Raw genomic sequence first — 15,668 nt, 5'->3', positions numbered from 1 at the left:
TGCTGTTTGTTGAATCTACAGATGTAAGACCCATGGATATGGAGAGCCAACTATATGTGAAAGTAACAACTTTATACTATCATAAGATAAACTATTATAAGACCCCTTTCTTTTAAGTAAACAGCTTCTCCCTTCCACTCTCCTGCTGTCTCTAGACCTCTCAGCCATGGCGTAGCTGGGAAGAGCAGAAGACCTAGGGACAGAATCAGGGAGTCCCCAACAACTCCATATATGATTGACCAACTCTAACCTCCTTTATCCTCCCAAGCACTGATTGGAGGGCATGCTTTGAGCTGTTTACTCCAGGAATCACCATTTCCAGTTGGGTATTAGTACATTCTCTCTTGACTGCAAGTAATAGAAACTACAATCAAACCATTTAAGGAAAAAAAAAAAAAAAAGGAAAACAAAAGGCTTTTGGCTGATGAAACTAAAAACCCAGACAGGGTTGTTGAGCTGAAGCTCTGCCTCCCAACATGCTGAAACAATATCACAGGGCCTGATCTCCCAGCTGTTTCCCCTGCATTGGGTTCACGTTTAGCGTGCAGTGAATGATAGTTCCTCTCTCAGTGTGATGGGAATGATGGCCCTGGTGTTCTAGGCTGACATGGCCAGAAGAGCTCGTGACCCCAGAAAGACACTGCATCTCTCTCAACAGCGTTGAAGAAAAGTTGAGGGGTGGAATTTCAGAGGCCCAGCATGGCTCCTACACCTATCTTTGGGCAAATAAATTATTCTGCCAAATAGGACGAAATATGCTAATTGACTAGGACTGAGCCATATGCCCAGAGGGAGAGGAGGAGCGGAATACTGAGTACATAGAAAAGCTCCTGTTTACTTTAGAAAAGGCAACCCAATGGAATGGCAGAAAGCATTTGCACATTACATATCTGATAAGAGGTTAATACCTAGAATATACAGGGTGGGGCAACAGTAGGTTTACAGTTGTTTGTATGGAAAATAATATAGTGATTACTAAGTAATAATACAAGAATAAACTGTTTCACGTACTCACAACTGTAAACCTACTTTTGTCCCACTCTATATAAGGAATTTCAACAATTCAACAACAGAAAAGCGACAGAATCCGATTTTAAAAAATAAGCAAAGGATTGAATAGACATTTCGCAAAGAAGACATACAAATGGCCAGCGACCACATGAAATGTTCAACGTCACTAACCGTTAAGAAAAAGCAAATAAAACTGCAATGAGACACACCGCACACATTAGGATGGCCACACTCAGAAACCATAAAATGACAAGGACGAGGACATGGGCAAACTGGACTCCTTGTGCAATGGAAAATGGTGTCGCTACTATGGAAAACTGGTGGTTCCTCAAAAATTTAAAAATAGAATTACCATACAATTCACTTCTGGATGAGTACCCAGAAGAATTGAAAGTAGGGACTAAAACCGATATTCATACACTCTTGTTCATAGAACCATTATTTGCAACAGCTGGAAGGTGGAAGCCCCCCCAAGTGTTCATCAATGGATGAATGGATAAACAAAGTGGGTCATATACATACATTGGAATATTTCTTGCCTTAAAAAGCAAGAAAATCCTGACACACACTATGAGGACATTATGCTAAGTGAACTAAGCCAGCCACAAAAGGATGAATACCGTACGGTTATACTTACATAAGGTAGTCACACTCACAGAGACATGAAGTGGAATATGGTGGCCTGGGGCAGGGGAGATGGGGAACGAGGAGTTACTGTTCAATGGGTGCACAGTTTCAGTTGTGCAAGGTGCCAAGAGTTCTGTGGATGGATGGTGGTGATAGTAGCACAACAATGTGAATGTACTAAAAACAACAGACTGTGCACCGAAAAAGGTTAAGAGGGTAAATTTTATGTATATTTTACCACAATTTTTAAAAGAAGTCATGTCCACTATAAAATTTTAGAAAATACATAATATTGGCTAAGTCATTTCCAAAACTTTTTCTCCACTTACCCTTTAGGGATTTTCTTCTGAACACCTTCCATCCAGGTACTCCGAAATCATGCGGATTCTTCAGCTTTCCACCCTGATTTGTTAGTCTTCCCCATACTTGGTAGCTATAGAAACTTCCTAATTCCTCAGTTTGGTCACATGCCTGTCCAGGGCCCTGCTCAGGGCCAAGGAGCCTCTGAGTCAGGTATGCCAAGAGCACCGGGAAAATCTATTCAATAGATTTTACTTGATAATTATTCTGTAGACTTCCATACAAGTATAAAACTGGACATAATTGTGATTGCTATGCCAAATCTTCAGCTAAGGGCCCTTTTATAATTTATCTGCAAAAGTGACATTTAATCTGCACGAGGGCCATTCGCCACATAGATAACACAGGATGTTATTTGGGTAGCATTTATGTCCATAGGACAAGAAAAGAGTTACAGTTAACTTCATTGCTTGTAATCTCACATGCTCTTGATTGCACTTTTCCTCATATCGTAACTCTACAAGTTCTGAGCAACTCCACTGTAAGAAACAGACAGCGAGATCCAGTGCTAGAGTATGTTTGCATCCTAGATAGGCCATCTAACAGACCTAGGTTCCAACTCTCCTTGTGCTACCCACAAATCTATGGCTTTGGGAGGTCACTTAAACTGTACAATAGGACAAATAATACCAGGTCTGAGAAATGTGATAATTAAATGAGGTAACATATGTAAACTCCTGGCTTATTATGAGTTTCTTCAAATATTAGTTTTCTTCCTCTTTATCTTTCCAGCATGCCCACTCTAGAGCTGGCTCCAAAACTCCTGATTAATTGAAGACTGACCACTCCCTATCTGTTTCTGCCTAGTTGACGTTGTTTAGGTCAGATGAGTAAAATTACAACAATAATAAGGACTTCATGGATATGGAAGGAGGTATATGAATGAATAACTCTGATCTGCACAGACAAAAGGAAAATGTTCCCTTTTCTCTTCTTTCAAACCAATTCCTGAATCAATCATGGTAACAACACATATTGCCAATAGTGGTAACTGTTTATGGTAGTAGGTTTTGTGTAGGAGAGCAGTGGGTCCTCAAAACTTGAAAAATGCATTGTCATTTGTAAAACTCTAACTCAGCAATTTTCAACCAGTGTGTCACAAAATTTTAAAAACATGCACTACCTGACTATTTAGTCAGGGGCACTGACCTCTTTTCCCTTTGTTTGTCAAATAAAAAAATGACAACAGCCAATATAACAATAGCCATTTCGTGTGAATGGATCAAAATTATACCTTTTTGTTAGAGTGCCAAAAAATATATTTCTTGGCGTGCTGCAGCATTTTGGTAATTAGTTTATGTGTGCCATGAGGTGAAAACGGTTGAAAATCACCGCTGTAAATAAAAGTTAAAAAAAATGATGTTATACCACTTTTTTCCCCAGAGGTCTCTCTAGTGTCTCTCCCATCCCATCCCCCTGCTATTTCCATAACTGATGTAGAAGTAATTTAATTTAGGATTGTTTTATAGGTGTGTGTTTGACACTAATTTTAATTTCTATTCATGTACAAGTTATACTGCTCACTCTCCTGAAACAGCTCATTCCACATATAGTTTAATGAAGGTCATAATTTTTGGAATACATTAATCTGTCTCAGAGTAAATGAATAAATCAGCTGTCATTCTGTTGTAGAGCTTTCTCTAATTGCTTTCTTTTTTTTTTTGGCAAATAAAGTAGAAACGTTATGTTTGTTTCCAAGTAGACATAAGCTCGTGATGACTTGTACACAAGTCACCAACTAAAGGTTCACAGAAGCATTTGAATTTCTGCAGGGATGTAAATCCAGATACATTTATTTTTTATTTTTGGAAATTGGGGTAGTGCAGGATGTTAATTCAATGGTAACTCCAGAGAACTTTCTCTGGTATTCTTGTTCATACACTCTCTACTGCCATCATTCATAGCTTTCACCCCTGCTGTCATAAGGTTGCACAAGTGGCAAATGCTTTTTAGATGACTAATATTATCTGGTAAAATTATTCAGAATTTTATCAACTCTTCTCAATCCAGTTATGACACGGCATGGTGTTAACAGATTCATCTTCTCATTGAACAACTCTTATGGTCCACCACCACCTGCAAATGAACCTTGCCAAACATTGGACTCAATCTCTCTCCAATAACAAGTACCACCAAAAGCAATAAAAATAGCAACTAGAATCTTTTTTCCCCTCTTTGGTGTTTCTGATCTCTGTGAACCATACTTCATGTACCAGATTTTCCAAACCAGAAACCTACAGGTCGGGCTGCATTTTACATATGCTAAATCCTAATCATTAGCATATTCAGCTCTTTGAATCTATGCACTTGTTTCCATAATGATGGACGTCACCATAGGGAATCTGTCACTAACTCTCCAGGAATCCTTCTCAGCCTCTTAGATTCCTCAATCTCCACAGTGTGGCCAAAGTAACTGTTATCGAGTGCAAATTCAGACACTTATGTCCTTTGTTTACCTTTCAAACCTTTCATTTAACACCTACTGATCCCAGGATAAAGTCAACACTCATTAATTGTATTGAAAATACTCATGTTCTGGCCCTCGTTTACTTTCCGATCTTATTTCTTGCTAGTCCCTCTTTATTCTGTGCTTCAGAAACACTTATTTGCTGTTCTTTGACCACACCATTCTCCTCCTCTTGCTTATCTATACTCTCTTATATATTTTCCACTTTGTTAAGGTGCCTCCAATCCCCCTTCAAAGTGGCCTTCTCCACTTTGACCTTGGAATTCCATCTTGGGAATCTTCTCCTTGAGGGCTGGTTAGGTACTTCTGCATGCCACTCACCTGAGGTGCAGGTCAGGAGTGTGACGAAATCATGGTCAGCCCTGCCCTTCGTGCTTCTATGGAGACTGATTTACTGGGTGGCTCCTCCCTTTCCTCATCAATTCCATGTATTTTCACTGAAAATTCACCAGAGAGCTAGGCTGACATCTTCATAGCAGCCACCAAGCAAAACATCTAAGATTTCATGACTACGAAGGCCGATAACAGTGCCCTTGAGCCACAGAGAGAGTGTTCCCACAAAAAGTATTTCATAGAGAGGGAAAGTAATCACCTGACTTGTACAGAGATACCTGCTATATCAGAGATTCCTTGGCATATTATGTTTGGACATTTTTCAAATTTCATGCTGACACAGTCTTGGAGGTTTCTCTGGATGAGGGAAGGCATTGAAAGTTAGAACTTGGAACATTTTCCCTCCTGATGCTCTGAGAGAGCATCTTTGTTGACCATCATACATCTCCTGAATTGACTTTGGCCTGGTCAAATTTGAGACTGCTTTGAGTAGTGACCCGTGAATGGTACTTTTATACCATTATGCCCAATAACTAATTTTTTTAAAAAAAGAAAATTGTATACAGATTGGTTAGCTTCTGCTAGCTAAGTGAAATCATACACCTCTCTCCCTTCTTTTTTAATTTTTTGTTTCTGGAACTCAAAATCAAAAGAATTTTCAAACAGATCTCATTTTTGTGCTATTTTGTGGCTCTAAGTAATTTAAATCAACTAAACCTATTGATGTTGCACATTATTTTTTAAAAATAAAAAAGTAAAAGAGAGGCAGAGGCAGCAGTTCTTGGTTCATTATGAACTTATTTTTTCCCCAGATCATTCTTAGTTAATATGTAACTTTTTCCCCCAAACTACTCAATTCAGAAGTTAAAGTTTAAAAAGTTGTAAAGGAGGTTGGTTTAAAATTTGCCTTTGGTTTACATATGCAACAGATTTTCAAATAATTAGTACTGTACACGACATAATAAAGAAACTGTTGAATATATTTCAGAAAAACACTCCTTCACCATCTTGGAAGCTACTTGGAAACTATGTTCATATTCTTTTTGTTATTTATTGATTGAGAGAGAGAGAGAGAGAAAGGGGGGTAGAGAGTGGGCGGAGAGAGAGGGAGAAAGAGAGAGACATTGATTTGTTGTTCCACTTATTTATGCATTCATTGGTTGCTTCTTGTATGTATCTGACCCAGGGTGGGAGGGACTCAATCTGAAACCTTGGTGTATCAGTGATGACTCCCTAACCAACTGAGCCACCTGGCCAGGGCTAAACTATCTCCATATTCATCTCAAGGGAACTTGCTTTAAATAGTCTAAAAGGCATTAGTTCATCATTAATAAACCATGGCTACATTATGCATTATACCTGAATGTAGTACCTATATGTAAAAAACTATGCAACTCACATCTTATCAGTACACCAGCCCATTTTTAGTCTTAGTGACATTTTACTGTGTTACATCCTTTCTTGTCTTAAGTGCAAATTATGCAATTTAGACACACACACACACACACACAAAAAAAAAAAAAAAAAAAGGGAAAAGAAGACCACATCAAGAAACCTAAATACAAATTTCACATTATTTAGAATCGAGCTAAATACACACAACAAATACTCTACAACATGGGATGGTGAAGAAAATGAAAACATTTCCAAAGGTATTTATTGAGAAGTAGTAAAGATGTACATATTTTTACAAGCTTTTAATATTAATTTACATTTCTTTAAATTATGTAGGCCCCCATAATCTATATTTTTCTAAAACATAACAGCAACCCTTGACTTTGACTGTGAGATCCTCATCATGCTACCATAGGAGGGAGTCAAAATGCAACTTTGGCTCATGATGCTTAAGTTTGTTTTTAAAAGAAACACTAAACGCCATATTCACTGAGAATGTAGGCTTGTCATAAACAAATGAGCTTTAAAAAATTCATTCTGGAGAACGCTGTTGACACTATTAGCATCTTAGCTCAACCGAGACCAAGGGAAAAAAAAATATTTTAGAGAGTTATTATCTACTTTGTGTGCACAAACTGCATGATTCGAAATGTTTGATTTTGCCTCTAAATCTGACTTACAGACTTTTGCAGGGATAGTGTGACTTACTCTTATATGCTGTAATGTTATACTCAGGCCCCCTATCTTGATATTTCAGATACAACACAAATGGTTACCTTTCCTAGTCATATACCACATTTGTATATCAAGTAGCCAAAAACTCATTTTAGTTGCAGAATATTTTTCAAACTTGTTTACAATAAGGCACAATATTCTATAGGTAAAGAGAATGTGGATATTCCCAAAGGGGCTGGTTGTTGGTTAACTTTTTTTTTTTTTTTTTTTTTTCAGATCAGAAAGGAAGAGGACCTTCTGTCCCTAAGGTGGGAAGGGAAGGGTTCTGGTCTGAGCATGCTCAAAGTCACATGACAAGCTGTGATGTTGGCTCATTGGCCTGCTCCATGATTAGGCCAGACAAGCTCTTCTCCTTCAACCTAGCCTTCCGGTTCTATGCTGGCAGCCTCTTCTGAACACATGATCAGAAGAGAAGATGTGTGTGAGAAACAGCACTGGGTGAGGCAATCAGTAACCCTTTTCTTTGCCCCATGAAGGGGTGTTCCTCTGCACCTGCAGGCTTAGCAGCATGAGAAGCCTTGCTTGCTTGATATGAAAAAGAATGAAAAATTTAGATGTAATGCCACAATTCTGTCATTTAAAGAAACTGGCCATACAGTAAAGATAATTTTGTTTTATTCACAGTAATAAATAGTTAAGGTTTTAGTGCACAAAATATAATTATTGATAATGCAGCTCTTTAATTTTTAACTGTTATTTTCAAGCTAAAGGCTAACAGAAATATAGCATTATTATTATTACTATTATTATTATTAGCATTCCAACCTTAGTTTGTCTGCAACTGTGCTTAGGGCAAAGGTAGCCACAGGCTACAAAATTTAAAGAATAAGTTTAAAGTTTGTGTAATGAAATCACAATCGATGTAAAATTGGAACTCAGTCTCTTTCTGTCCAATGTAAACATGGCCTTCACTTTCAGTAAAGGAATACAGGTTTATAGCCTGGAAAATAAAATCACATTTCCACACTGCGTGTTGTGATCAGTGCGCAAAGCGCCGACCTTATGGGAGAGACTGAAGCCTCAGAGGGTGAACTACAACAGCAGTCTCTGGTTCGGGGCGCTGGGTGGTAGCTGGACTCCAGTCCTACATTATGGCTTTTTAAACATAGAACTGCAGGTGCAGACATGATTAAAACACTCTTAGATCTTGAAGTCTTAAACTTCCACAAGGGAAACCATGTCACACGAAATGACAGGAGAACCTGTATCATGTTCCTAACATGGGCTACACACCAAGGGGAAAAAAACATGCAAACACAAATATGCCAGGTTCTCCTTGCAATGTATGCAGTCCATTGTGCAGTAACAGTACAGGTAGAAACTAAGGTACGCAGGTCTGCAATGGAGAGAAAATGGATTGATATGTAAAGCCAGAGAACCAGGTACTATTCCACTGCTGTAAATTCAGCAATGCTGTCAAGATCCAGCTCACATGCTAATTTATTTTATTATGATATTCTAGGTAAAATTTTCATTGATTCATTTTCTTACTTCGAAGCCATCTGGGGCATCCACCTTCCACTACCAGTGACATTTTATTTTTACAATGGCATTGGAAAAACATACACTTAGCTTTATCTTCAGCCATGTTTACTCCAAGTGACTTTTAAGCCATGTTCATGGCATAGTCTAAGAAAATTTAGGTGATACTCGTTTATCATTTTTATGAGAATATCTTCCTCTATGCAGCTTACACTTATCAAAAAGTCAAGCTCAAAACAGTGCAAGTCGTCATGAATATGACTCTTAGTTTTCTCCAATAAAACTGTAGAAAGGGTACTCAGAACTTCAACATACATTTCAATTTCTAAGTAAAGGTCCCACAGTCTTTCCCAAACATTATGCTTATGGTTGGATGCACAATTAGTTGCCTCATATAATTACTGGAATTATTAAGAACCCAAATAAAACACAAGCTTTCTTTTATTATTATGTTTTCTTATTGCAACAAATACTCAGCTTCTTGCTGATGCAGTATTAAGCTTTGATAGCTTGAATTTTAAATTTGGTCATGTTAAGTATGATCACAAAGTCTTTTGTTTTTCATTATCTACATAGATTTTTAACCAAAGTTACATTGTAACACACAAATGCTGTCTTGTCTTTAAGGCACAACACATCAGTATGAACATTCTGTTTGCCAAACTTAAAAAAGAGACAATATCAGATTCCCATTTCCCATCCCTCTCCCCTCCCCAACAAACGAAAGAAAAATTGCATCCACGTTCGAAGTCAGCTGCTAATAAAGTCACAGTAAATTATTTTCATCAATAATTTACACAAATTACAGGTCTAAATAGGACTGTCCTTGTACAGTCTGAGTGCATTCCAATTCAGATTTTCTGGGCTAGGTAGGCTAAAGTCAGATTCAAACCTCAGGGCTGAGAAGATCTCCCATTTTGAGGAATGTTGTTGAACACCACCTTGTCAGACGGAGCATGTGTTGGTGCTTTGCCAGGGTAAGAGTTCTTTGCTACAGCTGTTAATTCCAGTTAGGACTCATTCCATGTGTACCAGCAACCTCCACAGATTTTTTTTTTTTTTGTTAAACCATTAAAGTGTTGTAAATATAAGACCATAGAGCTTCCTTTCTGTAGTGCTAAAGTTTAATTCCGTTCAGCAATCTGAATTCTTCATTCTGGAATTTTCATTCCAAATATGATTTCATCCTTTAAGACAATTTATATGTGTAAAGCCAGAGGCATTGAATCACACATAAAAATTCAGTGTACTTGAAATATTTAAAAAAACAAAACAAAACAACGGGTCTCCAGCTAGAGAACACAGTTACAAATACTCTAATTCCAGTGCTTGATGTAGAGCCAAGAGGTCTGAGTGACTTGATATCCTCCAAAAGGGCATGTTGTGCTGTGTGGTTAAGAGGGAGGGATGGGAGAGAGAAGGGGAAGGAATGGAGAGAGATCATAACTATTGTCTCACTGTAGCAGCCATATACACAAGGATGTGTAGTCCACCCAAGTTCAAGAGAAGGAGTTTAAGATAGGGATGATCATATTTGAAGGCTTGGTAGCATCATTATGGCATTGTCAAAATAATAGAGAAATAGATCTGAACTGGATTGTAATGATAGGAAAAGCAAGTATTGGGATTTCTTAGGTAGTTTAACATTTATTCAACCATGACCCACAATAGCAACTGGGAAAGCAATATGGGCATCAACGTCCTATATGGCTGATAGAAAGCAAGTTTTAATCACTGCGTCACTCCTAAAGTTCCATCTCTCAGTTAAAAATAAAATTTAAACATGATAAACGTCCTAAGCCCAAGGTCTTTTGTCCTTCTGAGAGGAAAAGAGTGAATCCCTTTCTATGTAAAAAAAAACAAAAACAAAAACACAAAAATGTAATATCATAAAGCTGGACTATATGAGTATAAGGTAGAAAATAATGTGGGGATAATCAACTTTCTTACTTTTCTGGGGATAATCAACTTTCTTACTTTTCGTACTTTTACTTATTTGTCAGTGGAGTTGACTGACTTATTCCACTGGTGTGGGATTGAGAAAAAGCGCTCTAGCAACCATTCTCACTGAGGGAGACACATACAGACAAAAATGGGTTCCTGCGGGCCAAGGAGTCTTACTCATTACAACGGTGTGTGGTCCTACAAAAACAAACCCGTAGCTGACACATGTATGGTAGTAAAATTTCACAGAAGGATGTGATCAGAGAAAACATGTGACTCCTCTGTGGACGATAATGAAACAAAGGAACACTGCACTAGAGCAATTAACAAAACCAAAGCATTATTTGTAAGTTTTGGCTGATGACATCTTAAAGCGCGTGCATGCATGTGTGTGTGTGTGTGTGTAAAATGAAAATACATTTATATAAAAATGGAAAATAATTTTACTGCAAAAATTAATCATTAAAAGTACTAGTCCCATGTGGCTATTGAGCACCTAAAGTGTGGCTACCCAGTTCAAAATATACATTGAATTTCAAAAACTTAGGATGTAAAGAAAAGAATGTAAATATCTTATTAATAATTTTTTATATTTGTTAGGTGTTGAGACAATAATATTTTGGAGATATTGGGTTAAGGTATATTACTAAAATTAATTCTGACCAATTTCACTTTTTAAAAAAATGTGGCTTCTAGAAAATTTAAAATTACAAATACAGTTTGTATTATATATTTCTATAGGGGAGTGCAGTTATACATTACTCTTCCTAAACTTCAGAAGTTCTTCATTTTACAAAAAATAAAAATAAAAAGAAAGAAACTTCTATATTTTTAGATCAAATTAAACACAGAAATTCACTCAGAAGTATTTTTTTTCATTCAGCTCAGATCTATTTGTAATAACAAAATAGTACTTAATATTTCTGCACATGCGATTATAGCTACATTCAAAGAAAAGCATGCATTACAGATACTAGAGAAACCAGCCACCTGTGTTTCAAAATGGAATTATGAGCCTTCACCATCACCAAGACTGTACCTACATAAACAACCATTTGGAAATAGCATTCTATCCGAGGTTCTTTTCCTCTTGGAGTCATGCCTTTTCTCCTGAAGTTTTAGGTGTAAAGCAGAAGTTATAACAATTGGTATACCAAATCTAGTTTTACACGCCATGGATAACTGGGGTATAAGTTTTAATTTTCTAAGGCATACACTGTTTATGGTTTGAAAAAGTGAATGTTATTAGCCCTGACCCAAATATATGTGAATTTCACATAAGCTAAATAAAAGACATGTACAATAAAATGTTCACTGTAGCGGCCACGTTGACTCTTATTTGCTGGGTGTTATTATGGTGTCAACATGAAAATAGAAACACCATGGACTCAGGACACTGACAGACTCCAGAAGCTATTTGCATTGAGTGCAACTGGAAGGATTTCAAATAGTAGTCAGCAAAGAAAGTTGTGTTTCTTGAGGCTGCTTCCGCAGGGCCAGTGTGCTGTCCAGGGTCACAGACACCGATTAAGACCGAGGTGCTTTGTGGGAGGCTGAGCCTGCCAGGCTCTCTTAATGTCACTGGCTTCCAACATGTCACCAAATCTCCTCAAGTGGGAACTCTTTCTCTTTCTCCATTTTACTTGATTTGAATTGACTACACACATAAATCACTTCCTTTCCTTTTTTATGAAAGCTCTAAACTTATAGAGGAAACTAGTTACGTTGATTTTTTTGTTTTGAAAACAGAAATCAGGTAAAGACTTCAGCACATGCAAGTGTTTAGTGAAGACTTTATTAGATGATGATTTGATATCTCCTCAGGATATAAAGGACAATACTCTTCCTATGTGAAACAATATAAGGGGATATGTCATTGTTTCCAAATATTAATTGATCATTTTGCTTTGTTTTATAAATTATATCACTTTTATCCTGGCCAGATAATAGTTTTGCTATCGTTCAAAGAAGGAAGCAGTAAATCTCTGTTGTGCTGACTGATAGTCCTGTGTCTGGGCCAATCCTGATTTCACTCCTCTTTTGATCTTGGACCAGCAATTTAATAGTTTTTAACTGCCTTAATTTCTTCTTCAGAAATATGGGCCAGATGAAAAGACTTATTTAAATACCTAGGGCCTATGAGATCTTCTGAATATGTTCAAAGCCAGCTGCTTGGCTTCGTTCATGTACCAATGGCTTACCAAAATAGACAACCCTCTTCTAGAAGATGCGAGGCATGTAGCCTCTAAGTCTCTACAAAAAGTTGGCACAAAAGGATCTGAATAGTACCTCCCATTCCAATAGCACTTATTAAATTGTCTCACATCAGTTTCTGCTTCAGCTATTAAATGTACCCTCTGCATTTGTCATCAGGGAGCACACTTGCTACTAGCCACTCACAAGGGCTGTATGGCATAGAGGACAGATGAGGAGAAGGGTAAACACTGGATCCCAGAATTTTTTTATAAAGTTCATTAAACATCTTTATATTGTGAAATTTCATGTACTTGAAAATGATTATATTTTCCCCATCTTTCTCACAGACCATTATATCAGTGTGTATTACACAAAAACAAATAATTTTTCCTGCATTTCCTATAGAATTTCAGGCAAAAAATGCTAGACTCCAAATGGTTTATTTGAATGTAAGTATTGACCTTCTCATGCTCTTACTGCTTTGCATCTATAAATTTAAATCATTTATCAAGCTGCCATTGGGCCAAACTATAGGAATGCAAACAAAAAAGCTTGCATTAGAAGTATCACACCAACATTGTTTGAGACAGGTTACCTTTTTTGCTGCCTGTTCTTCTTCTACACCATCCCCAATTACAACATATACTACTTTTCTGCCAAACCTTTGCATTATTCGTTCAAAGCAACTTTCTTTTCCTGGAAGATAAATGAGATACAAGTTCAGAGTGAAGTTACCTGGTTAGCGGCATGCTCCTCATCTCGGCCATCTCCAATCACAACATAAGTTATGTTAGTGCCAAATCTGGACACTATACGCTCAAAACAGCTTTCCTTGCCTGAAAAACAATGCACTGCTTATTCTTCCAGCCATAGCATTCATTAACCTAAAGAGTCATATAAAGTGTTAAATTAATCTTTCTTGAACATTAATCACTTATACTAGCTTGCGACCTCTGGGTTCATGAAGTCAACAAATATGTTTGAATAATGTGAGTCTTTACTTAGGATGGATTATTGAACAAATGTGTTCCATGCTTCAAAAAATCCTGTAGGGTTAAGCATTTGACCCAGAGAAAATGTTAGTATCTTCCACTCTGCCAAAAGGATATAGGAACAACCTTCTAAGCTACTCTTAGTTTTAACAGTTATCGTCTCCTTCTGTATATATCAATTTTATCTAGTTTATTTAAAATAGCATAGACAAGTCAGCTAAAAATATTACTGGTAACTACTACTGAAGGCTCACCAATAAGGAGAGAGGGAATACTAAGATGTGAATTTACCTTGATATATAACTTTTTCTTTAAGTGGCTGGGTGCTAGCCTGTCAGATTAAGTGAACTAAGAGTGCTGTTTGAGCCATAGTATTGGTGACATTAGTATCCCCTGACTGCCCTATGGGAATAACACCATGGAATTTCTACATGCTCTTCCTTTTTGTAACATTGGCATTATTCTCTGAATTTCATTCCCAGAATGTTCATGTAGTTGTGGCTACTTTTTGCACTTTTTCCTTATCTGACAGTTTCAAAAAATAATAGCTTAAAGGAAAATATAAACATGATTTTTTTTTCAGATTAAACATTAGGATTAATTTGGCCAATAAGAAAAATATTGTCCTTACTAGAACAAATGTCTATCCTAGTATAAAATTATTTAATTTGTCATAAAGCAAAGTTCTATATATTAATCCTGCTAGCATAAATATATATATTTATGTAAAAATGAATGGGGTTGGTATCAGGGCTCTGAACTGTAGTGCTTGTAACAGCGTAGAACTTACTGTATCAAAGCTTTGGTCTCTCTAATTGTAGTGTTCCTGAAACAGCTGCCACAAAGGGCTCCTTTTGCCTGTGTCAGTGTCAACACTCTGCAAGGCCCAGGGCAGGTTATTTCTGGGAGGGGATTTTAGGATTTTGAACTCTTGTCAATGTGCCAGAGCCTGAATCTGTTGACCTTCAGGGCAAGTTACACAGCCCATCGATTTCCCCAGACATTTCCTTGACAGACAAGGAATCCATGAGCTGTTTTCTTTTAACTCCTTCAGTATGGCAGAAGTTGATGAGGTTTTGTTTTGGCAAGTTTACTAGAAGTCTTAGTGTGCGAAAGGCACTTAAAAGTCAAAGATGGCTCTGCAGCTAGGTATTACCCAAATAAGCGAGGCTGTTGTCCTTCAACTGCTACTGATCATTTCTGGAAATGTGGATTTCTAGTCACTCATGTGTTATGATTGTTCTGATTATGTTTTCTAATTCATGAAATTAAGTTTTTTTTTTTTTTTTTTCATAAATGAAGGACACTCATTCAATCCATCTGACACTCCCCTGCCAAAATGGTGTTTTTATGTGAGACTCAGATTACATGTGCAAGGATAAAATACTATGTTCCATATTAAGTAAAATATTAAATCCCATGTTTAGAGATACTGTGTATTATTCAGGTAACATATGGCATGAAGATAGATATACAATGAGTCAGAACTGTCCCATTGCTGAGTTCAGACAACAGTTTTCATAAAATTTGCATATGCACAGTGAGTTGGTGGGGGGCAGGGCTTTGTCATTTGAGTGCTATTTGCATTTGTTGATATTCTAACAGCAAAATGGATGAGACAGGAAAGCATTCAGGACCCACATGAAGAAAAGTCACCCAAACACAGAACTGAATACATTGCATACAGCTTTAGAAATCATTGTCTTACCTATTTTAGTTGCACTGTAAATATTCTCAATGGGGAAAGCACCTCCTAAGCTATAGAGCAGAACCTTCGCGAGTGCTGGGATCAGTTGGGTTGTCGTTACCAAGACATTTACGCAGTTACTCCTAAGACAGGAAGGAAATACACATATTTGTTTTCTAATACTAAATAGATTCTATCAGTACAGATTTTAAATTATCGCTGTGGTCTCTCAATTCCATAATAAATAGTGCCTGATAATCTAACCTTCTATCATTCAAGGAGTGCCTACCACCTGGCAGGCACCATGACAGGTGCTAAGAATACATCCCAAAATGGGGAAAAAAAGAAGAAAATGGGAAAAAAGAAGTCAGGGATGCAAGGTGTTTTTCTCTCCCTCTGGACACAAGACGGATATGGAGAGAGACAAGTAAATAGACAC

At 37.2% G+C, this 15,668-nt stretch overlaps 1 protein-coding gene across 3 annotated transcripts in view; it reads right to left on the bottom strand.

The window, feature by feature from the left end:
* Positions 1-7,113: 7,113 nt before the first annotated feature.
* Positions 7,114-15,668, bottom strand: part of EYA4 (EYA transcriptional coactivator and phosphatase 4) — a 225,670-nt gene continuing 217,115 nt past the window's right edge. For all 3 annotated transcript variants that reach the window (XM_090279868.1, XM_090279866.1, XM_090279867.1), the window contains 3 exons: positions 15,251-15,372; positions 13,146-13,246; positions 7,114-9,796 (listed from right to left, as the gene is read on the bottom strand). In XM_090279868.1, coding sequence (XP_090135994.1) covers positions 9,716-9,796; positions 13,146-13,246; positions 15,251-15,372 — 304 coding nt within the window. In that variant the 3' untranslated portion in view covers positions 7,114-9,715. The remainder of the gene's footprint in view (positions 9,797-13,145; positions 13,247-15,250; positions 15,373-15,668) is intronic.

The sequence above is a fragment of the Furipterus horrens genome, unplaced genomic scaffold (genome assembly GCF_987537825.1).
Source record: "Furipterus horrens unplaced genomic scaffold, mFurHor1.1.pri manual_scaffold_6, whole genome shotgun sequence".
Lineage (NCBI taxonomy): Eukaryota > Metazoa > Chordata > Mammalia > Chiroptera > Furipteridae > Furipterus > Furipterus horrens.
This window is presented reverse-complemented; position numbering and strand designations above follow the sequence as displayed.